At 38.9% G+C, this 25,524-nt stretch overlaps 1 protein-coding gene across 3 annotated transcripts; it reads right to left on the bottom strand.

Moving 5' to 3' along the window:
• Positions 1-6,339: 6,339 nt before the first annotated feature.
• POGLUT3 (protein O-glucosyltransferase 3) lies at positions 6,340-24,095 on the bottom strand (the record flags this gene model as incomplete). Of its 3 annotated transcripts, XM_079709088.1 has the most annotated exons (8): positions 6,340-6,465; positions 8,055-8,159; positions 9,966-10,160; positions 11,446-11,642; positions 13,051-13,267; positions 15,667-15,953; positions 18,189-18,386; positions 23,894-24,095. In XM_079709088.1, 8 exons carry the CDS (start codon positions 24,093-24,095, stop codon positions 6,340-6,342), a joined length of 1,527 nt encoding a protein of 508 aa, XP_079565214.1. The 3 variants fall into 3 exon arrangements, with proteins under 3 accessions (XP_079565214.1, XP_079565215.1, XP_079565216.1); XM_079709089.1 differs by lacking the exon at positions 8,055-8,159; XM_079709090.1 differs by lacking the exons at positions 11,446-11,642; positions 13,051-13,267.
• Between the last annotated feature and the right edge of the window lie 1,429 nt (positions 24,096-25,524).

Below are 25,524 nucleotides of genomic sequence, written 5' to 3'. Positions count from 1 at the left end.
ATCTATGTGGTCTATTGTGTCATTTAAAGCTTGTGTTTCCTTACTAATTTTCTGTTTGGATGATCTGTCCATTGGTGTAAGTGAGGTGTTAAAGTCCCCCACTATTATTGTGTTACTGTCGATTTCCTCTTTTATAGCTGTTAGCAGTTGCCTTATGTATTGAGGTGCTCCTATGTTGGGTGCATATATATTTATAATTGTTATATCTTCTTCTTGGATTGATCCCTTGATCATTATGTAGTGTCCATCCTTGTCTCTTGTACTATTCTTTATTTTAAAATCTATTTTATCTGATACGAGTATTGCTACTCCAGCTTTCTTTTGATTTCATTTGCATGGAATATCTTTTTCCATCCCCTCACTTTCAGTCTGTATGTGTCCCTAGCTCTGAAGTGGGTCTCTTGTAGACAGCATATATATGGGTCTCTTTTGTATGCATTCAGCAAGCCTGTGTCTGTTGGTTGGAGCATTTAATCCATTCACATTTAAGGTAATTATCGATATATATGTTCCTCTTACCATTTTCTTAATTGTTTTGGGTTTGTTTTTGTAGGTCCTTTTCTTCTTTTGTGTTTCCCACTTAGAGAAGTTCCTGTAGCATTTGTTGTAGAGTTGGTTTGGTGGTGCTGAATTCTCTTAGCTTTTTCTTGTCTGTAAAGCTTTTGGTTTCCCCATCGAATCTGAATGAGATCCTTGTCAGGTAGAATAATCTTGGTTGTAGGTTCTTCCCTTTCATCACTTTAAGTATATCATGCCACTCCCTTCTGGCTTGTAGAGTTTCTGCTGAGAAATCAGCTGTTAACCTTATGGGAGTTCCCTTGTATGTTATTTGTCTGTTTTCCCTTGCTGCTTTCAATAATTTTTCTTTGTCTTTAATTTTTGCCAATTTGATTACTATGTGTCTTCATGTGTTTCTCCTTGGGTTTATCCTGTATGGGACTCTCTGTGCTTCCCAGACTTGCATGGCTATTTCCTTTCCTATGTTAGGGGAATTTTCAACTATAGTCTCTTCAAATATTTTCTCAGGTCCTTTCTCTCTCTCTTCTTCTGGGACCCCTACAATGTGAATGTTGTTGCCTTTTAATGTTGTCCCAGAGGTCTCTTAGGCTGTCTTCATTTCTTTTCATCCTTTTTTCTTTAGTCTGTTCCACAGCAGTGAATTCCACCATTCTGTCTTCCAGTTCACTTATCCGTTCTTCTGCCTCAGTTATTCTGCTATTGATTCCTTCTAGTGTATTTTTCATTTCAGTTATTGTATTGTTTATCTCTGTTTGTTTGTTCTTTAATTCTTCTAAGTCTTTGTTTAACATTTCTTGCATCTTCTCGATCTTTGCCTCCATTCTTTTTCCGAGGTCCTGGATCATCTTCACTATCATTATTCTGAATTCTTTTTCTGGAATGTTGTTTATCTCCACTTCATTTATTTGTCTTTCTGGGATTTTATCTTGTTCCTTCATCTGGTACATAGCCCTCTGCCTTTTCATCTTGTCTATCCTTCTGTGAATGTGGTTTTTGTTCTACAGGCTGCAGGATTGTAGTTCTTCTTGCTTCTGCTGTCTGCCCTCTGGTGGATGAGGCTATCTAAGAGGCTTGTGCAAGTTTCCTGATGGGAGGGACTGGTGATGGGCAGAGCTGGCTGTTGCTCTGGTGGGCAGAACTCAGTAAAACTTTAATATGCTTGTCTGCTGTTGGGTGTGGCTGGGTTCCCTCCCTGTTGGTTGTTTGGCCTGAAGTGACCCAACACTGGAGCCTACCTGGGGTCTTTGGTGGGGCTAATGGAAGACTCTGGGAGGGCTCATACCAAGGAGTACTTCCTAGAACTTCCCCTGCCAGTGTCCCTGTCCTCACGGTGAGACAGAGCCACGCCCTGCCTCTGCAGGAGACCCTCCAATACCAACAGGTAAGTCTGCTTCAGTCTCCTATGGGGTCACTTCTCCTTCCCCTGGGTCCCGATGCACACACTACTTTGTGTGTGCCCTCCAAGAGTGGAGTCTCTGTTTTCCCCCAGTCCTGTCGAAGTCCTGCAATCAAATTCTGCTACCCTTCAAAGTCTGATTCTTTAGGAATTCCTCCATGGGCAGAAGACAAGCCATTTTCCTTTCAGGACTTATTCAGCCCACGTAGGTGACAAGTGCTTGTTCCATAGCTGCAGTGCTAGTGGTACCAGTGACATAGGTGGTGGCAGAAGGTTCTTGTTACTCTTTGGGAAGGAGAAAGAATGGGGGTGGGGTGGGGTATGAAGGGGAAACAGCTCTTATATTTCTCTAGCTAGTGCACTGTCATCTGAAGCATGTTACTTCTTGCTATCCACTGGCTCACATTAAAGATGTGGAAAAAAACCCTTAGAAATCAGAGAGCGACTACACTGTGCCTGTTTCAAACATCCCCTTATCATATACTATGAACTAAATTATATGGGATTTGGTTAACACATACTGTAATACTCAAGTATTTGTCCCAAACCTTCTGGAGTGAGGTTGATCTTGCTACTTCATTCCCTTGAATCAAGCCTGGTGACTTAGGTAGTCCTCAGTTCCAAGGCTCTCAGAGGTGTTGTGATATTATAAAAAATATACCTGATCTTTGTCTCTGGTTCCTGGTAGAGAGTTTTGAAAACCTTAGAATTTCCTGAGAGATAGAAAGAAGTCTTTTCTATGCTAATGAGGTATTAATGGTGAGACTCCTAGGTAGCTTCAGAATGGGACTGGTCACCAAAAAGACCAAGCACATGATTAGAGGATTGGACTTTAGCTGTCCAAACTCCTGGGAGGGGAAGGAAGCTGGATATTGAGTTCAACCACATGGTCAGTGGTTTAGTCCACTGACCATGCCTACATAATGAGACTCCCCCCAAAGCTCTGGACACCAAAGCTCAGTGTAGCTTCCTGATTAGTAGCACAATGATGAGGGTGACATGCCCTGGCCTCCCAGAGAGAGGGCATGAAAGCTTTGTGCTCCTTTCTAGACCATGCCCTATGGGTATCCTTTAAAATGAAACTGTAGTAGTTAAGCATAGCATTTTCCTGGGTTCTCTGAGTTGTTTTAGAGAATTATTGAACCTGAGAGGGGTCATGGGAACCCCTGAATTTACAGCCAGTTGGTCAGAAGTGTGGGTAGCCTGGGGACCTCACTTTTGCCTGGTGTCTGTAAAGGCAGTCTTGTGGAACAGTGAGCCCTACACCTGTGGGATCTGACACTGAATCTGGGTGGTTAGCATCAAATTGTATTGAAGTACACCTAGTTGGGGGTGAAACAAAACAAGTAGCTCATGAAAATATTTCTTCTTTTCTAACTTTCTTTCCTCACTTCTGGCTGTATATAACTCCCTCTACATAAGCCATCCCCTACCCTCCCTGTGCACACTTCCAGGATTTGCTATTTCTTCCCATAGAATAAACAAACTCCAGTCTTCTTCTTTTCTTGTGTCTAAGAAATGTTGCTGTGTTGGTTATCACAGTAAAGTTTAGTGTGGCTTCTTCTTCCACACAGCTCTACAGAGAGAACTTGGCTTACAAGAGACAACTTTGATCTCAGTAAGTGGAATGGCTCCACAAGAGGTTGGTGTGGGGTAGGCACAGCAGTGGTTGGGATAGGGTAAACTGTGGTTCTGTGCATAAAAGAGGGATTTTTACAGTCTGGTTAATTTTGTCCTCAACTATTTGAAGTCAAACATGCCTCACTGCCACAAGGATGATTTCCTATCCCTCCAAATAAGAAATTTATATTTATTCTAACCTTGGCCGTATTATGTCAGGGGAGAATTTTTCCTCTCCCTGCCTGCTATGGACTGAAAGTTTGTCCCCACCCCACCCCCCAAATTAATATGTTGAAACCCTCATCCCTAATGTGATGGTATTTGGAGACGGAGCCTTTGAGAGCTTATTAGGTCATGAGGGTGGAGTCCTCATGATGGGATTAGTGCCCTTATAAGAAGAGAGAGGAGATAGCTTGCTTCCTCTCTCTTTGCTTTCTGCCATGTGAGGACACAATGAGAACGCATCAGTCCACAAACCAGAAAGTGGGCTCTCATCAGACATCAGATCTGCTGGCACTTTGATCTTGGACTTCCAGCCTCCAGAACTGTGAGAAATAAATATTTGCTGTCAAAGCCACCCAGTCTATGGTATATTTGTTATAATGGTAGCGTGAACTGACAAAGACACTGCACTTAACAGTATTTGCACCTGAAATAACAGAAAATAACGGTGTCAAGCCCAAATATCTTTTCCTTTAATATTAATTTCTACTCACTAGGGATTTAGTGTTTGTGGTAGAAGTTTTGATCCATTTATTCATGAAGACATAATAGAATTAAAATTAGACCAACCCAGTTACAGAAATACCAAAGCTATAGGTGATTCAATCCTCTTTCTTAAAAAACAAGTTTATCTGTTTCAAAATTTTATTTAGAAAATTTACTTTATTTAAAAAGTGTAAATAATGTGTCACATGATATAAAATTCTAGACATAGTAGATTTAAAAATAGCATAATGGAAAATATAAATATCCATTTTATTTTCCTATGTATATCTTTTGTGCCTTTATTTTCTTTTCTTAGGTTTGTATTTTTATTGTCCAATCTGATTCATACTTACAGTAAAAAACATTTTAAATATCATAGACAGGTATAAGGCAAAAAGTAAAAATTCCCTTCTCTCCATTTTCCTCAGATATTGGTGAATATCCTTCTAAACTTTCAACCACATGGATATATTTTTTTACATAAATGTTTTCACATTATATGTGTTGTTCTGTAACTTGCTTTTTTCACTGAACACTGTCATGGAAATCTTTCATGATAGTGCATTTAGAGCTAGTTCATTCTTTTTAATGGTTGTACTGTATTCCTTGATGTATAGCTATATATTTAGCTAGCTCCCTCATGATGGCTATTTAAGGTGTTTCCAACATTTTATTAATAAAAACAAAATGTTGATAGCTTATTTTGACAAATGTAGTTATTATATTTACTTACATATCCTCACACCCCTCTCCTCCTTAGGATCTGGTCACTGTACAGCTTGCCCTTTATTTTATACTTGTGCACTTGTGTTTTGAACAACTGGTGGGTATTAGTGTTTTCCATGGATACTTGGCTTTGATTACACTGTTACTAAATGTGCTTTTGCTTTTGTCTAGTTGAAAAAATTCTGTGTCCCTAGTCATGTTCAGTAAAGAATAGATATGACTATTTTAAAGTGGTTACATTGTTTTCCAGGTTAGGTAAATATTTCAATTAGGAGAGTAAATATTTTTAAATTGGAGTGTGGATATTTCTTGTTTGGGGAGTGTGTTCTTAATGAATTGAATCTCATATTGGTGGTATTATAAGGAGTGTGTAATGAATTTCTGGGTCTTAAGACTTCACCCTGTCCTAAAAGGCAAAGGAAATTTCCAAAGTTTTTATCTTAGCAATATAGCACAGTGAAATAGAGGAGGGGTGCAGTGAAGAATGGATGCTTGCTTTTGTCGTTAGCTTATTAGTGAATCCCAAGATACCAGGCTTCCTGCAGCTTGTTGCAGAGGTTTTTCAAGCATCCCTTTTAAAGACTAAAAAGAATTAAAGATCCCTATCTGACTACAGTTATCATTTATCTATTCAATATATAGATAATGAAGATACTGATAGGATGCTGTCATCTACTTTAATAACTGTGTTGTCCTTGATGGGTGTCCAACTCAGATAGACTGGGAATTAACTAGCTTAAGGCACTACCTCTCCTTAATTTTGTCTCAGGCCTTGGTAAAACTTAGTTAAAAAGATATGAATGAGCTTTAAAATAATTTCCCTTCATAGTCTCCAAGCTACCTTTAATAACAGAGTCATTCTCATCTTCCTTAATTATTCATATCAGACCTTCCAAGAGGAAACTTGCTATTACTGAATGCCAAAAGCAGCTTGTAGGAGGAGAAGTTATGCAGTGAGGGGGTAAAAAAAGCCCAGCAAAAATATTTTTTCTTCATCATTGAAAAGGGAAGAGGGAAAGTGAACAAGGGATAGAAACAAACCAATAAATACAATGTAAATAGTTTCATAGAGAGTTATTTATATTTTGGCAAACCTCTCTATCTACTGTGATCCCCAAGTTTTCTTTTCAGAGAAACTATGATGCTGATAATAGCAGTGTTTACTCAAAAGATATTCATATCCTAGGATATTTGGTAATACTTGCTCTAATATTGCTCTATCCATCCACATTATATGAAGCCACCAAGAGAAGCAGTCCCCTGCATACAGTCTACCAGGCTGTCTTCACAGTCTTCACAGGTTAGATTCTATCTGCATGCTGCCATGAAAGATGTTGCCGGCATATACAGGAGTGTGAATATGGGCTGACTTAAAGCTCTTCTCTTAAAGGCCTTTTCCTGTGGCACTGGCAGATAGATGCACTGTCATCCGGCTGAGGAACAAGTTCCATTCCATCACGTATTTCGGGTTTGCTGGTCTGGCGCTCAGCGTATGTCTGGAATGTGTTTGAAGGCAATGGAAAGATTAGTCCAAACTTCATTCCACTGAATCCTCCCCGCTCCCCTCATGCTATTGTTTCTAGTGGCTATGTATCTTCAGACTAAAACCAAAGGTCTGGTTTATCTCAGTCCTAAAGTTACCTTTTAACTTTAGTTATTATAGGCACTAGTGCAATATTTCAGAATCTAGCAAGGAGCCCCATCCACTATTTTATGTATAGGAAAGAAGCCTCTTGTAACGGGATGTCCCTACTTGAACAAGAGCACCTCTCAAATTCATCCTCCATGTGTTAATGAATAATTAACTTTGCTGAATATTCAAATCAGTGAACAAAGATGATAAGCATCTCACAATAAAGTTGATGGTTTCACACATCCTCCCCTTTAGGCCTGTAGTCACACACACTTTGTAAATGGCGACAGGCCCGTGAAATGTCTCTCCTTTTTTGGCCACTGACTGAAATATTCCTATACATTGGATTTTTCAGTTCAGTGGTTCCATGTACATTTAGCTGTACATTCCTGGTCCTGGGTCAAATCCAACAAAATACTGACATGTGTGCATGAACCTAATTAATATTTCAGAGGGAGAAACTCCTATCATTAAAATTAGAGCCAGACTAGCAGAGGGAAAAGAACTCATTTAAGGAAAAGGCTGCTTCTAATAAATAGTGTAATTAATCATTTTAATTTTTCTGTGAGAGGGTAGTAGCCTCAGGCATCTGAGGAAATTTACTTTTTTTTCTGCCTCACAGAAAAATAAGTTTAGGTTAACAACAAAAACATAATTTTTTATTTTTCTCTTCTGGCTAAATTTTACTGAGCAAAACACAAGTTAATTATTCAAAGAACCAATCCTTGGATTCTTGGAAGTACAGTAAATATCTGTACTTCAGAATTCAGCCCTAAGGTTTTAGATTATAAATAAAGCTGACCCTTAAACAATGTCGGGGTTAGGAGTACTGACCCTCGGCACAGCTGAAAATCTGTGTATAACTTATAGCTGGCCCTCCATATATGTGATTCCTCAGTATGCATGGTTCCATGTCCGTGGGTTCAACCAACCTTGGATTGTGTAGTACTGTAGTATTTACTACTAAAAAAAATCCACATGTAAGTGGACCTGCACAGTTCGAACCCATGTTGTTCAAGGGTCAACTGTATTTTTCATTTGTTTGTTTTAGACAACAAATTAAATATTTGTTTTCCATCCTGTACTGATAGCAAAAGCGTGGCTCTTAAGTAGTAAGGAGAACAAAGAGGTAGACATTTTGAGCAGAAAGGGATGTTAATGATCTCTAGTGCAACCCTCCTATTTTCCATATGAGGAAAGATGTTCTCTGAGGTTCAGAGATTTTAATCTATATTTGTAATGGCGCTAAGCATTGTTTTTCATGATTCTGAATGGAGATAAAAATATGGAGGCCACAAAGGGACTTAGCGCTATCTTTCTATAGGCTGCCGCCTCAGCATAGCCAGAGTTCCACAGGCTGACTGACTCTTGAACCCCTCCAGGAAGCAAGCATTCAGGCCATGCACTTGGTCTGAGGACACTCAACCAAGCAGATGGATCCTCTGAACTGACCTGTAGCACTCTGTAATAGTAGCAGTAAAGCCTGTGGGGCTGGAGCAGACCCCTAGCAGTCAACTGCCCTTCTTTTGCAATCTTCTTGGCTTCCTCATCATTTTCCTGAAAAGTTTAAAAAGAAACAATGAAAGAAGATTACTCCTGTGACTCACAAAGAAAGCTAATTGTGAATGTGAGGTAGGACAGATGTCGGGTTGAATGTGAACAGCATGGGAGACATGAAGCATGAAAATATAACTTGAGAATGAGGTTATGGAAATAGACAAAGTACTTTCGTAGAAATCTCTGCTATATAGAAATAATCGTACCTGTTTGGATCCCCCCTCACCCAGTGCAACAAGCCACATACAGCCCCTATCATGACTCTCTTGGTACTTTCCTAGCAACCCAAGAACTCTAGGGCTCATCATCTGTTCCCCTAATCTAATCCTCTCTGCCTGATATTAAAATACAATTAGAATAGAATGAATTAGTTTTTATAACATCTCTTAAAAGCTCCATTTAAATATGTACTGAGCCAAAACGTTGTTGTAAAATGGTACCTATGAAAGACTATATTATTGTTGTAATAAAAAATTCAGTTATTAGTACCCACAGGTTGTTCCTTCAGTACCAGGAATGGTCAGCATTCCTAATTATACTTTTAGAAAATAGCTAATATTCTATCATGCTGCCCACAGGAAAAGCCATTTGCAAGCAATTCTGACTCTTTATAAAGGGTCACAAAAATATTCTGCCTCAGGGGCACCCAGTTATTTCCATAGCCACATTGCTTCTCAGAAACAAAATAAAGTCTTACAATGGAAGGATAAATTTTATAATTTCATAATAAAACACAAGAGCTTTTTAATACTTTTCCTTTTTTAAAAAAAGAGTTCTTATTTTATGGGAAACTTGTGATTCATTAAGAACTTGTTATCCAGAGAAAACCATAATTCGAAAAGATACATTCACCACAATGTTCACTGCAGCACTATTTACAATAGCCAGGACATGGAAGCAACCTAAATGTCCATTGAGAGAGGAATGGATAAAGAAGATGTGATACATATATGCAATGGAATATCACTCAGCCATAAAAAAGAACAAAATAATGCCATTAGCAGTGACATGGATGGACCTAGAGATTGTCATACTGAGTGAAGTAAGTCAGAGAAAGACAAATATCATATGATATCACTTACATGTGGAATCTAACAAAAATGGTACGAATGAACCTATTTACCAAACAGAAATAGAGTCACAGATATAGAAAACAAACTTATAGTTACTAAGGGGGAAAGATTTGGGGCAGGGATAAATTGGGAGACTGGGATTGACATAACATAGATAGCTAATAAGAACGTACTGTATAGCATAGGGGACTCTACTCAATACTCTGTAATGACATATATGGGAATAGAATCTAAAAAAGAGTGGATATATGTATATATATAACTGATTTACTTTGCTGTACAGCAGAAACTAACATAACATTGTAAATCAACTATACTCCAATAAAAATTAATTAAAAAAAGAACTTGTGCCTTTTTTTCTAACTGGGGAAAACAAAAGGGTACCATAATTGCTTTAAATGTTTTCTTGTGCATAAAGCACTTTAACCCTGGTCTTTTAAATCTGTAATTTGCATTTGGTATGTGTGCATGAATAAGGATACTTTAGAAAAATCTATATTCTATATAACACTGGACTTCAAATCTTCTAAAAATCCTCAAACATATTGATAGAAGGTATTCAAAATTGTACTGACGTTGATTCTTCAGATATTTCAAGGGAACAAAAATTTCACAAAATAACGTTTCTTTTGACTAAATTATGTCAAATTAAATTGTGTTATGGTGGAACTCGTGTAACTAATACTGGTGAATTTGTGATTGCCTAAAGGAACTAAAATGGCAGAAAGCATACCTTGGCCCATTCAACTTTCTCTAGTAGATCACTAAGATTTCTTTTAATTGGAACATAATGTTTCCAAGGCTTTAGTGCCATATAGAAATGTTCATAATATGGTGAGTCCTGCTTCAGAACCAAACTGTCACCAAGCATGAGGTATGGATATCTATAAGCAGCCACAGTCCCGTCCACATTCACTTGATACTTGTACTAAAAGATTAAAACAAACAAAGATTTTAACAGTCATTTGTTTCACTTCTGCTTCTTGTCAACACTGTACCATTAAATATAAAGAAGTTATTTCCCAACTTTAGTATTTACAAGTTTTATAATTTATTTTGTAACACACATCTTCTCTTTGTATTAAAATCATAAGTATCATTCAACAGGTCAATTTTAAGAAATACAACACATTTAAAGATAATAAATAATTTTAGGAAATAGGAATACCTATTTCAACTATGTCTGTGTAATGGGAAATTCAGATTTCTGTAACCAGGTAAGAAAACTATTTCCAAAGCTCTATATTTAGTAAAGCTTAATATTGATAACAATTTACACTTTCATTTATTTCATTTGTTCCTTATACCCATGTTAGTATAAAAAAGGAAGGCATTATTATCTCGAAGTTCGGTTTTAGAGTTGAGGAGACAGTAAGCCTGGAGAAGACTAAGGACTAGTGTGATGCTGGTGACACGGTACGGACATAGTTGTTGGATTAATAAACTTTGATTTACATTTAAAGTCACTTTTCATTCAATTATAATAATGTGAAGCAGATGTTATCATCTCCCTCTCTTTTTTTTTATTAATGATAAAATTTGTTTCAGAGATATTTATAAACCTCTATTCTATGAGCCCAAATCCCATGCTCTCTTCATTATATAACACTGAGAGGAACAGGATATACTAACAGATTTGGTAATTACTTTTTTCTTAAATAATTGGTACCAAGGACTTTACCGGCCAGTCAGATTTTGTCACATTGTCACACCTCTATCTCCTTTGAGCCTTATACGGTGCTCTGAAGGAGCTAGGCAGGCTCACACATATTAGAGGCGAGAGGTGCTAAGAGATGAAAGCCCCACAGTTAGTGGCAGAGGCAGGACTGGAGGCAGGACTTGAACCCCATTTTACTAGCATAGAATTCATACTCTTTTTATTTACAAGATCGTTTTATGTAAAAGACATTTATATTCCCAGTTTATTTTTAAAAATACAATAAAGAGAAAAACAGGGAAATATACCAAAACTCTAGGTTAATCCTTGTACTATATTTTGAGTATTAAATACAGTTCTGAGCTATTTGATAGACAAAGTTAACAACAACAACAAACAAAAAAGAAACTGCATGAGTTTCATAATTCCCTACGCCTGATAAGAAAGTGTGTGTTGGGTCACAAGATGGGAGAAATCTGCCCAACCCCAGCTATTTGGTTGACTTTTAATACAAGTTTATCACTTCATATCTATGCAGGAAGACTTAATTGCATACCTTAAAGAAGTCAAAGAAACCTATCAATTTAGCTTTTCCAAGCTCCTTTTCTTTTTCTTGGAAGAAGAAGTATCCTGTAATTCCTGCATCTAGTAGCTGTGGATTATCTTTGGACAGCTGCACCAACTGGAGCCTCTCCTCTCGGCTATCTCTACCTCTAAAGAAAGCTTTCTCTGTTTTATTGATCCAGGAAGGTCCTAGAGGTTTGAGACCATAAAAAAATACAATTATGAATTTGACATTTTTATATTATGGTAAGTATAATCATCTTTAATCTACCTTTGTTATTTAAGATGCTAAAGCTCTTTTATCATCAACACATCTAAAGTAAATGTTACTTTTGAAAAATATGCTGTAATTTTATCCTTTCGTGTACTAGTGAGAGGTCACTCAAAAAGTGGAGTTTCTATTGCATGACATTAGGAATTATCCAAAATAATAATGCTGGATAAAGTTCAAAGCAAAAAGAGATTCCATGACTTGGCTCACTCATCAAGGCATTAGTTTCTTCCATCTTTTGTGCTTCACAAAAAAAAAAAAAAAAGCTAGGCTTTTGTTCTTAGAGTGACTAGAACAAAGTATAGAATTAAGTAACATCCACATATCTTTAATTCTTAGGTTGCTCAGAATTTTGAGCATATCACTTTTGAATACAGTGAAGAATTTTTCTAATATGTTGTGAAGTGCAAATAAGTTTTGTATAACTTAACTATGTATATATATTTATATTCTCTCTTTCCTGGGAGGGAAATAATCTGGAAGAATTAATTTAGCTCTCTTTCTATTATTCTAAAAAGAAGTCATTAGTTAACACCTGTCAGTGTTCTAAGGGATAAATCATAAAACATAGAAACTGTAGGGGGTCAACCTCTTTACTATTTTAGCATACTTTTCAGGAATTTGCTGTTATCAAATAAAAAGTAGGTCAGTTTTCATTTCCCATTACCTTTAGAGAGTTTACAAGGAGTCTCTAGACTTGTATACTAAATAAGTCCACTAACCTGCTCTAAACAGAAATAGAGACTTATTAAGACAAGGCAGGGTTTTTTCTACTCAGGGAGTTCGGTTTAATAAAAAGGTGTGTAGTACCATAAACCTAAGGCCATCAAATAGGAGGAAAGGAATTCAGATTGTAAAGGATCAAGAGAGGCAGAAAGAGGGAAGAGGAGAATTTCTTACAGTGCTGGAGGTTGTAATATCCAAATTATACTGTAATCACAATTCCCTTACATATGAATATAATTTTATATTTTTCAGAATTCTCTCTCATTTCATCCAGCAATATAAAGGCACTGGAGTCAGAATTAAGTTAAGTGATAGTTTTACCAAATATATATTTTCAAATGGTATTTACAAGTGACCAACTCAAAGGAGACTCAGTTACAGTAGGTTCTGGACATTACTAGCCGAATCCACATATCTTTAATTTCTGGATTAGAAGAATCCTAAACAAAAACCGCTTTAGAGTTTAGAGTGCTGTTTTTCTTTTTTCCTGGCTAGAAAATAAGAACAATGGTTATTTAAATATATACACATACTCTCTCTGATTGAACATTCCTTTCACCTTTCTTACATCTAAGCTTTTTCTTAGAGAATGACTTTTACCTGTATTTCCCTGAATAGAGAGAAGATCATTTGTAACACCCCTCATAGCTTCAAGTGTGGAGTGGGTGATGTCATATGTTGGAAGGATAACATCTTGTGAATCCAGAGAGCCACACCATGAAATGATAGGTAAAGGGCCAGGGGTTTCATTGACTTTTCGATGCTCCAAAGGCCAGTCTCCAAGATTAACATAAAATTCTAAATCTGGGAGAAGGACCTAAATAAACAAAAGAATGCTTATCAGTGCTGGGAAGACCTCAGTCTTTGGTACTAAATGCTTCAGTTCTTTGGCTTTAAAAATATTTCTGATAAAACTGAAATTTGAAAATAGTAGAAGAGAGAAGGATGCCTCTCTGTCTTCAGTAGTATCAGAAAATCAAGGGTGAGGATTGTACATGACAATTCACTTGAGCAGGAGTTAGTTACCTCTGCTCAGAGGTGGCATTTAAAACTGTTGTGTATTATAGATATGGAAACTGTGTAGAAAGGTGTGAATGAGTGGCTTCAAGCACCTTTTCTGCCAGCTGCTTAAGTGAGAATCTACAAAGTGAGACCCAAGCCCTCGTTTTCCTTCACTATCAAGCCTTTTTATAACATCTATGTTTGTTTCTGGAATCTGCTATCCATTTCTATCTCCATGGTCAATGTCTTAGTTTAGGCCTTTATCATCTCTTACCTAGATTGTTGCAACAGTTGTCCCTTACTAGATGTTCTGATTCTAGCCTCTCCCCACTCTAATCTGCTCTCCACATTACTGTCCAAATTTCTAAAACCCAAATTAATGTTACTATTAAGCTTAACAGAAATTTAAGCCTATAGGACAAGGTCTAAACTCTCTGGCTGGAATTCAGGCCCCACTCTCTTACTCCAGCTTAGCTCTGAATCCATCTTACATCTGCCCGTGTACCAGAAAACTTTAGTTACTCTCTGAAAATGCCACACACTTTACTATGTAATTCTCTTCACCTAGAATGCCCTTCTGCTACTTCTTCACTTGGCAGTCTCCTTTCTCATCCTTCACACTCAGAGCTACTGTTACCTCCTCTATGACTCGCCTTCCTCAGACATTTTAACCCTGGGTACCTACTTTTCTTATGGGCCTATCATGTTGTGGTACAATTACTTGTTTGTATTTACATCCCATCCTCACTTCTGAATAACAAAAACAAGTTCCACTAAAGTGAGCTGTTCAAAGACCAGAGGTGAGTCTCACTTATCGTAGATCTCCTTTCAGTCACTGGGCAAAGAACAAAAGGGAAGGGCAAAGGGCTATGTCTATTCACCTTAGTGCTTCCCTGTTATCATTTAGCAGCTCATTAGTAAGCTCCACATAAGAAGTTCCCACTGTAAAGCAGGATTTCTCAATCTTGGCACTATTGATATTTTGGTGTGGATAATTCTTTCCTGTGGGGGCTGTCCTGTGCACTGTAGAATGATTAGCAGAATCCCTGGCCTCTACCCACCAGATGCTAGTAGCAACTCCCCAGTTGCGACAACCAAAAATGTCCCTAGGCATTGCCAAATTCCTCTAAGGGGCAAAATCATTCCTAGTTAAAAACCACATGAGTACAAGATACAGAAATACAGGGCAGAGTGGACTGATGGTAGCCCAGGAAGAAAGAACCGCCTTTAGGATCAGATGCCCATAATAGGCTCATATGCTCATTCAGTGGGCTGATGGGGAGTAGGAGGCAACTGCTATTTAAAATAAGAACTGATTGCAGCCCTACATTCCATGTGCTTGGGAAATTGTATAACTCACATCAGGAAAGCTGGCTTTTGATTTAGAAAACTACCTTGATGGTCTTTCTGGGTGAGAAAGGTAAAAAATGCCCATCCTCATCCTTTACTCTGCATAATGAGGAACAAGAAAGAACAAAAGGCAGTTTGAATGGCTCTGCTTAAGAGGAATTGATAGGAATTTGGCAAATGTGGAAAGAGGGGCCGAATAGAGGGATTGGGGGAGGAGTTGCTGGGGATGTGGAGAAGTCTTTTGAAAGACAGAAGCCCCAGTCATATTTAGTAAGAAGCCAAGACTTGAAGATCAAGGACAGTCAGTGAGAAATTCCCAGAGGCAAGGATGACTGAGAGTCTGATTAACACAGGGATGTCTATTTTTAAATGTTAGGATTTTTGTTTTGTTTTGCTTACTCTGCATTGGCACAAAATAACCTCTCTCTGTTACCCCAACATTCAATAAAGTGTGCAGTGCACTTAGGATAAAACAAGGAAAATGTGTCCTCAGTTCAACTTATTTTGAGGTGACAAGAAGAAAATTGCTGTAGAAAGTGAGATCTGAATGCAAGGAGTATTCAGCAGGATTGGGGAACTTGAAGAAGTCACCTTGCAGCTGTAAATGTCTGGGAGTTCACAGAAACCTCGGGAGAGCACTATATGGCCTACTTACCTGGGATGGGGGCTCAAGCCATTTAACTTAAATATTAAAGGAAAGAGATATCCATAAAGGTGAAGAACTTATGCACACTCAGGTGGCAGACAGATGCACATTTTCAAGCCTGGAATCCATTTCCATTCTTTACCATTATTATTCTGAGAATTAAATGTTACAAATAAATAATTAAACTATTTTTAGAATCAATGAATTCATTCTCATACCTTTCTTGCCAGTGACAGCAAAATCTCATCTGAGAACATTTTGAAGTCTGTGTATTTCCCTAAAGATCTCCGGTAGATTAGGTTACTGAGAATCGTGTAATGAACAATAGCACCCCTCTCATCCCCAAACCTTTTTGGAACTTCGTTTAGCATCTGCTGGAGATTGATGCTGGGGAAAGAAGCAAAATCTTTTGCAATCTGTGGCTCCTTGGGTGGACAAGACAGAGTTTTCTGCCAGGCCTGAGGATCCTCTTCTGGACACTCACAGTACTCATGGTACACTGGTCCTAAGGAAAGCAAAACACATACAATGCCAAGTTCCGTTAACATGCACTGCAACACAGGAAGTTGTTTCTGCCCCTGCTGTGAGCATGGGATGACTTCTTGGTAAATTCTAAGATTATCCAGACAGGGATAATCTGCCCTAAACAAATCAGTGGTAAAAGTAGTAATGTCAGAGTCTTGTGCTCTCACCTTCTATCCCCCTTTCACCCCACCCTAGATAACCTAGTATAGCATATGCTCTCTCCCAATATAACCTACTCTCAGTCAATTTATTGAAAAATTTATTTCTAATGAGTTATAAATGGCTGATGAGCATAAAACAACTTACCTTTTAACAAGGAAAAAGAGAATGTATTACTTTTCAGGCATGATTATGTAGTAGGGGTGGTGATTTTTTAAGACAAGATAAGGTCTCTTCCTCTGAGTCCCTAAAACTACCTCCATCAGCACATCTCAAAGAGGAAATATGAAACCTAAGGGCATCTTGCAGTATAATTTTAAAGTGGCCAGACATAAGTATAAAACTATTCTGAAGACTCATTTAAAAAAGAATTCAGGCAGAATTTATATATTATTTCAAAATATATCCATATGTATTTTAATATAAAAATAATTTTTTAAAGTTATTCAATTTTCTTGAGAATTTCTACTTCAGGCAAGTAATAGGGACCAATTTACCCTCCTACATGAAACTACCAAAAAACAGATAAAATATATGAAATAACATTTTTTTTAAGACATTGGACATCAGGCAATGGACAATGAGTTTGAGAGATGAGAAACAAATGAGGTAAACCCTACAGTTCCTAAAGCTTACTGCCTAAGGGAGTTTCTAGGTTGCGGAACATGGAGGAGGAATCCAGACAGAGACCAGCAGTCTCACTGAGTTGAGGAGACAAGAGCTGAAAGTCCAGTGAGATCAAGGCAGCTAAAAGTTGTAGGACATACTCACTGCACAGAGAGGACTCCAGAGATCTGTACAAGGTTCCTTCAAATATTTAAGGCATACTGACCAATATACATGTTTGAGGAAACTATCCAAGGCAGAGAAAGGACCATCCATAAGGATTAGAGGCAACAATACCCATTGTTCATACAGAGCTGGGAATAGTGCCTATTCATACAAGCCAGACTGGAAAGCATTCTAATTCACAGAGGTTGGATAGAGTATGCAGAGATGTATTGCTGAGTAGTAAGGAATAATTAGCCCTAGACTAAACATGGCTCTGGGCCTGCCTAATAAATTGTAAAAGAAAATTTGAAGGATCAAACTAATTCCAAATAACTTAACTGCATCCTAGAGAAAAGCTCAAGAAGATGAGAAAGCATCAAGCAGTGAAGAATACACTGGATGGAATTAATGACAAATTGGGTATTATAGAAGAAAAGATTAGTGAACTTAAAGATATAGCAAAAGAAACTATACAAAACGAAATGGAGAAAAAACATATTTTTAAATGAAAAGAGCATAATTGAGCCGTGGGATAATTTCAAGTTTAATGTATGGGTAATTAGAATTCTTGGAGGAGAGCTGGGGTAGAACAGAAAAAATATTTGAAGAAATAATGGCCAAATTTTTTCTGGATTTAATGAAAGCTATAAACCCAAAGATCCACAAATCCCAAGCACAAGAAACATGAAGAAACCTACACCAAAGCACATAATAATCAAATTGCTCAAAAAAACTGATAAAGAGAAAACCTTTAGCAGAGGATCAAAGATACAGATGATGGAAGATTTATCATGGGAAATAATGCAAGTGAGAAGACAGTGGAACAGTATATTTCAAGTACTAAAAGATAAAAAAAACTGTCAACCTATAATTTTTGAAAGACATCTGTCTTTCAAAAATAAAGGCAAAATAAAGACTTTTTCAGATATCCAAAAGCTGGAAGAACTAATCATCAGCGTTCTCACATTAAAAGAAAACCTAATGGGAATCCTTTAGGTAGAAGGCAAATGGTACTAGATGAAAATATGTATCTATGCAAAAGAATGAAGAGTACTAAAAATGGTAACTACCCCGGTAAACACACAAGATTTTTTTGTTTGTCATTTAAATCGCTTTAAATTACTTAGTTTTTCTCTCCCTTAAAATATCAAGTTAAATTGAGCTCCAGAAGATACATATATAATGTTTACCCTGTTGCACATGACTTTAAGGTCATCATAACGCATTCTGAAAGCCATGGAGTCTACTCATAAGGCTGGCTCTGGTTTATGTAATAATTACTTACCTTTCAAAATATAGGGAGACTGAGCGACATGTTCATCACCATAAAGGACCTCTATCTTCAGCCCTTCACTGACAGTTTCATACATCCTATATCGCATCAAAAATGTCCCATCATTCCTGTCCAAAGGTTTAGGGACGTGAATCCGAGCTAACTCTTTAGGTGAGAGAGATTTGATTACTACTTTGAATAGTGTTTGGCCTGAAAGAAAAAAAAATTATAAGTAATTCTACTCTTTCATGGTTATTTTGTTTTACTAATTATTGGGTAAGTGTCTTTACGCAGAAGTTATTTTTTCAGTACTATCAATGGTAAACAAAATTATTTTAGTTTGGAAGATCCTTGAGGCCAGGAACTACGTTTGATTTATGTCTCAAAACCAAGGATCTGATTCAACATTTGATTCCTTAGTCATTCAATAAGATTTATTGAGTGAACAAAATCATTGAATAAAATTATTCTTAAAAAAACAAGGAAGAGATTAATTTTTTGCCTATTTGATCTTTTCTCTTTTGGGTAGGTTTAAAAGCCCAGGTAGTTAAAAATCCATAAACTTTTAGGATGACATAGCTCTAAGGCAATCTAACTTACTCTTTGTAAAGTATGCACAAGCTTTTTAATACCTAATAAACCTCAATTCTGAAGAAATTTCCCTTTTATTAACCCAAATTTCAAGCTATACTTCCAAGCCCATTTCCTTAAGTAGAGAGAGATTATAGCTATTTACTAGACTCTGCACAAATGCAACACACTCATACGTACACACAAACTCACATACCTTTGTAAATACTAGAGTTTACTTCTATAAATTTGTTTCCTCAAGTTGAAATGAAACAGTTATACTAGGATGATCTAACAACCTTTTCAAATCCAGAATTCTGTGGGTTTTCTGTTCCAGGATAGACAATACCTAGTTAGCAAACTTTCCCTTCTCTTTTTGCAGTATATTAGCTGACTTTTCAGGCTTTGAAACAATACTGTTGCAGGAATAAATGTTGGGACTTCTTTCTTCAGAGAGTACAGTGGACATACCTGCACTCAGTACAGATCTGATCCTCAGAAGCTTTAAGAATAAAGATCAGTTAATGTCTTAACCACAGTTAATCACCTATCAAAGGAATTGTTAAAAATAAAAGTGGCGAATCCTCTGAAATACACAGTCCTAGTAAACAATAATTTGTGATCAAATAGTCTTTCATCTCACACTATCATATTTCATAATATTCAAATATTAAGCATATTTTTTGTTTTCTTAAATTAATTTTTATCAGAGTATAGTTGCTTTATTTTTTAATTTTATTGTATTAAGCATATTTAACATATATTTTTGAAATTACTGAAGAAAAAAGTTTGTTTCTCCTATTCTTAGCTTCTAAATCTAGTGAGTGATGTTTCTACTTTTTTTGATCTTCAAGGGTTTTATTTTTTCTTGTGGGTCAGAAAAAAATGTTTCTCAGTCTCTTCAATTTAGTAATAGTAATGTAGTATCTGGCATATTGCTACTACATAATTAAGTACCAAACACATTCATTTTAGGATGCTTGAAAGTGTGATAAAATTATGAAAGACATCTGCTAAAAAAATGAACTATAACAGATAAATGTAAGGGATTTATATTAAAAAAGTAATAACTTAATGTGAAATTATTATAAATGTTGGTCAATTACCTGAAATGCTTAATGAAACACGTAAGTTATTGCTTTACGTTATTTCCCGCTTAAGTTTCAGAAAGGCAATGTGGTATGGTAGACTGAAAATCAGGAAGTCAGAGTCTGGAGACTAAAAAGCCATTTCCACCATTCTCTCCCCAGACTGGAAACAGGACAGAAAAGTCTTCTTATCTCCTATCAAACAGTGCTATTCTCCATAAGTTTATGATTTTTAAATAAACAAAACAGATATAAGACAAGCATATTAATGACTATGTGATATTTTGGAAGGAGCTGGATTTACAAATGAAAACTATTTCCAAAACACTTCATTGGGGCTGCCCTGGTGGCGTAGTGGTTGAGAGTCCGCCTGCCGATGCAGGGGACATGGGTTCGTGCCCCGGTGCGGGAGGATCCCATATGCCACGGAGCGGCTGGGCCCGTGAGCCATGGCCGCTGAGCCTGCGCGTCCGGAGACTATTCTCCGCAACGGGAGAGGCCACAAGAGTGAGAGGCCACAAGAGTGAGAGGCCCGCGTACCGCAAAAAAAACCCCAAAAACCACTTCATTATTTTAAATTGATCACACTAAAATAGAAATAAGCAATTCCAACATCATAAAAGAGAAAATGAGAAGAATGCCATTTCAAGTTGCTTCAGATAGAAGGAATGTGAATTCTCATTTGCCCTGGGGGCTAATATAATGGAACAGAATCAAGCTCAGCTTGAGCTTTTCTATTCCACAAATCCACACTTCTTTAGGAAAGATAGCTAACTGAATGAGAATGCAGTGACTAAAGGAGACAAAAGGAGGTTGGCAGTATCAAAGCCTTTCATCACTAGAATCAGAAATTTTGCAGACTTTTGATATGGAAAGAACACATTTTTAAAAAAATTCACTTACTTAGCCAGGGGGACTGTGCCAGTCCCTGAGCTTGAGATTTTCATATGCATTTTCTCTTATTTATGTCCTCCAAGAACTTGTGAGGAACGTATTTGTCACCCCATTTTACAGATCAGGAAGCCAAGGCTCCCTTGAAGAATTTAAGTATATACCTTGCCCAAGGTCTCATACCTATGAGTAGCAGAGCCAAAATTTGCACACAGCTTGAATCTTTCTTCTTTCAAAGCCCATTCTGAATCCAACTTGTCACATTGTGTAATGTTAACATATAGGTTCCCAAAATTCATAGTTGGAGAAATAACCTCTGACATTCCTGGTGCAATGGAGTCAGCACCTCCCTTGTTATTTAGGAATTTTATTAAGGCTCTCTACAGCTGCAACAAAAGTGTTGACTCCATCTGGCCAAGGGAACAGAATCCCTGAAGGCCAACTTGTTACACCTTGAAGCTACATGGAAATCCTCCCAAATGTCTGGCTGCCTGCTTACCATGGATACTCTATAGGATCTTAGTGAAAACTGGTTCACAGTGATCATATTACCAGTGATTTGATAAAAGGGAAAGACCATTGAACTAGATATTGAAAGGGTTGGGTATCTGGTTTTGACTCTGATCCTTATCCACTGTGGGGCCACAGGAAAGACATTGATTTTCACTAACCTGGTTTCTTATAGGAAAAGTGAAGAGAATAGTATCTACCCTTCCTACCTCACAGGATGCTGAAGGAGAGCAAATTAAACAGGGCACAGTTCAAAACACTGAAGTGCTACACAACTAGGAGGTAAGATAAGTTTATGAAGATATCATTACTGATGAAGGTAGAGGATGACTGAGGAGAAAATGAGTACTTGTATCCTGCCATCTTGACATACTCCAACCACCCTCTCTCCACCCCTTCTTTCTTTTCTTCTACAATATTTACTGAGCAACTCTGCCAGGTATTATGTTAGATGCTGGGAATATAACAGTGTCAACAGGTTCTGCCTACATTCATAATAGAAGGAAATAATCTAAGTCAGACATTAGTGAAAATAAAGATATAAATCATTTTTTTTCCTCATTCAAGGTCACAAGGGATTGAGTAGGATAGTCAAATCGTTAGCTTAGAAACCCCATTAGGGGACTGTAGATAGAGAGGGAAATTTCGGGGGCTTTGGGAGACCACAGTAAGATTAATGATCACTCAAGAAAGTAATGGGAAAATCCTGAAACAATGTGGGCTTGCTTGACTCATAAAGCAGAACAAGTTGCTTAGCATCAAAGCCAGATTGGCTTGCTTAACAACAAAATCAAGCTAACTTGATTAGCAACAAAATCATGCAACAGAAGCACGAGACATGCCCCAAAACAATAAAACAATAGTAGCATGAGACCTACATCCTGCCCAGTGAGTTCAGTAAGTTAATGACCCCCAAAACATGCTTTTTGCCCGATGCCTTAAAAACAATAAAAGAATAGCTGAGAATAAGGCCTACAACCTGCCTAGTGGTGTCATCAAGTTAATGACCCCCAGCACATGCTCTGTGCACACACAAAAAAACAATCATTTATGGAAATGTGACATCTACCCAAGAGAGACAAAGAAGGTCTTCTCCCCGTTCCCTGTCTTCCTTTGATTATAAAACTGTAACCCACTAAGCACTCAGGGGAGAGCAACGCTTGCCTGCCCACTCCTAAGCCTCACAAGTGTTCTATTCTTATTAATCACTTCTTATCTATCACTTTGCCTTTTGCTGAATTCTTTCTGTGTTGAGACATAAAGGACCAGGCTCCTTGGAGCCCCCTGAAACGACACCTATCAGTTTCAAAAGGGCATGGACATTTTTCATAAATGATATATATTTTTTTAAATTACATTTTCTAACTGTTGAAACTCATTTTTGCACATTAGGTTTGTAAATGTTTAAGACTCTTCATATGTTGAGAAAATTACTTTCCAGAAACATTTGACCAATTGTGCTCCCACCAGCAGAGGATGAAGGTCATTTTCTGAGAGTGTATCATTAGCAGCTTTGAGTATTACCACTTAAAATTTTTTTTGCCATTATTTTTAGATTAAAAAATGGAATTTTATTTGAATTTATAGTTCTTTCATTAAAAGTAAGATTAACAGTATTTCCTTTTGGATCATGTAACTTTCCTTTTTCATGTATAAATTAATTTTTTCCTTAGTTTTCCATCTTCTTTTCTTTCTAAAGTCCTCCCCCATTTACAACATTATAAAATTAATTTTAGAAAACTAAAAAGAAGAAAATACACCCCATGGTGAAAGACTGAATCTGGGTTTAAGAATCTTTTCTTCCGATCCTTAGAGCCATGGAGAGTCTTTCTAAAACTGAAAAAAAAAAAAGTACTCAGTTTTCCACCGGCAGCGGAAGGGGCACTGGGTATTCTGATTGTCTCTTTGTTGATAAAACAGGGTGCCAGTTAGCAAGACATAATTTAGACATAAATTATCAAATCCTGACTGGCAACAACTTGAAACTAGCGGGACAAGTTGTAGATGTTGTAAAGGTAAGATATTAAAGAGAACGTGAGAGGATGACTGGGCAGAAGGGATTCAGGACGATATCCACCCTCGGTAGAGGTAAAACCTAATGCGCTCTGAGTTTCGCTAATTCCTGCAATCTGCTTTCAAGAACTCAAAACTCTAAGAAAATAACCTAGTCTGCAAAACTGCCTCCTTTCTGCCTACTGCTCTGATATTTCCTTTGTGTGGGAGGGAGCTGTTTCAAACCCATTAGGCCTAAACAGTGTAACCCGATCGATTTGGGGGCTTGATGACTCAACACGTGAAGGCACTCCCTGCAAGCTGTAACAGATCAGACTAGTCAGGGGTGGAAAGTCCATCTCCAACTTGAGACTCACACTGCATTCATTAACACCCTGGGCGCCATCCATTCGGAATGTCAGTCCTTGCACGTTAACTAAGGAAGGGCCCTCGGAGTTCATTTATTCATTCAGCAGACTCTTGTTGCAACTGCCTCCCGCCTTCGGGTCCGGGGATGGGGAGAGAAGAGGAAGTGACCGGACTCGGGGGAAGGACGCCACGCCGGCGGCGAGCGGATTCCCGAGAGGCGCGGTCGCGGCGGGGACGCGCGGCGGGGACGGAGGGGAGCGGGCAGCGGAGCGAGGGAGGCCCGCGGCCGAACGCTACCTGGGGGCGAGCGAGTGAGGTTTTGGCCCTCCGAGTTGACGGCCTGCAGGTAGAAATAGCGGACGGGCAAAACGACGCCCGCCCGCAGCCCGGGCCCCCACACCAGGCTCCGCGGCGCGCTGACCGGAGCCTCGGGGGCCCCCGCGGCCACGAGCAGGGCGAGCTGCAGCGGTAGCAGTGGAACCAGCGGGAGGCGGCGCATGGTCTCCGGGCCGCTGCGGTCCAGCTCGGCTGCGGCGGGGAGGGGACGGGAGCGCGGCGGGCCGGAGCTGGGCCCACCCCGGGGCGGGCTGTGCGCCGCCGCCCGCCGTCCCGCCTCCGGCCCCCTTCCGGCCGGAACGCGAGGGCGCGCCGCAGGCTACTGCGTCGGGCGGTGCCGGGGGTCCGCGATGGACTCGTCACTTCCCCCACCCCCCACCCCCAGCCGCGCAGGGTTGAGGACCAGGGTCGAGGGGCGGACACTGAGACCAGGGTGCTTGAGGCTGTACCCGGCCCCCACCTCTGGTTGCTGGAGTTTGGCACCTGTTTAGTGGAAACCGTCTTTTGAAGGACGCAAACACAGTGGTGATTGCTAGGGGACCAGAGAAAAGGCCCAGCGGAGAACAGCTTTGAAGAGTTTAGGGAAATGCCTTCAAACAAGGAATTTCACTGGGTTTACAAGACGCTGAGCAAATATCACTCCCCTGATCCCCTACACGCCCAAATCTCCCAGCCCTTTTGTTCACATCACCAAATTTTATTACCTATCTCTTGTTTGTTTTCTGCTCAGCAGTCTCCCTCACTGGACTGTGACTCTCTCCATTCTCCCTAATCCCCTAACCCTAACTTCCCTTCTTTCAACAAGTGTTTGCTGAGCATCCACTGAGTTTGGGCCAAGCCTCAAGCGAGGAGCCAGGAGCTGGGTACTGGAGTAGCAGAACTCACGGTTGAGGCTGGTGGGTGAGCGTCACCTCAAAGTCAGAAGCTGCTGTCCCCTGTAATTGATGAGGAATGATTGGTCTTGATTACTCCTCAGATGCTGAAAGTTGGATCTGGGAAGAGACTGGCACGGGCCCTATTAGCGGGAAGCCACTGTCTGCCTCTCTTTTCGGACCATTTTATCTATATTAGTTAATTATTTTTCCTTCTTTTATCTGTTTATGGTTTTAATCTATTCAAAGGAAATAAAAGTTCTTCGCAGGCTGGGTGAGCCAGGGAAAATTCACGTACCGGTATGGACACAGGATTTCTTTCTTTCTATTTTTAAAATAAAGTTATTTATTTATTTATTTATGGCTGCATTGGGTCTTCATTGCTGCACGCAGGCTTTCTCTAGTTGTGGCGAGCGGGGGCTACTCTTCGTTGCAGTGCGCAGGCTTCTCATTGTAGTGACTTCTCTTGTTGTGGAGCATGGGCTCTAGGAACGCAGGCTTCAGTAGTTGCAGCACACAGGCTCAGTAGTTGTTGCTGCCGGGCTCTAGAGCCCAGGCTCAGTAGTTGTGGTGCACAGGCTTAGCTGCTCCATGGCATGTGGGATCTTCCCAGACCAGGGATCGAACCCCTGTCCCCTACATTGGCAGTGGATTCTTAACCACTGTGCCACCAGGGAAGTCCCTGGAACAGAGACTGCATCCTTCTGATAAGTTTCTTAA

Source organism: Hyperoodon ampullatus (assembly GCF_949752795.1).
Source record: "Hyperoodon ampullatus genome assembly, chromosome: 7".
Classification (NCBI taxonomy): domain Eukaryota; kingdom Metazoa; phylum Chordata; class Mammalia; order Artiodactyla; family Ziphiidae; genus Hyperoodon; species Hyperoodon ampullatus.
The sequence above is the reverse complement of the archived record's forward strand: the minus strand, read 5'-3'. Positions and strand labels throughout refer to the sequence as shown.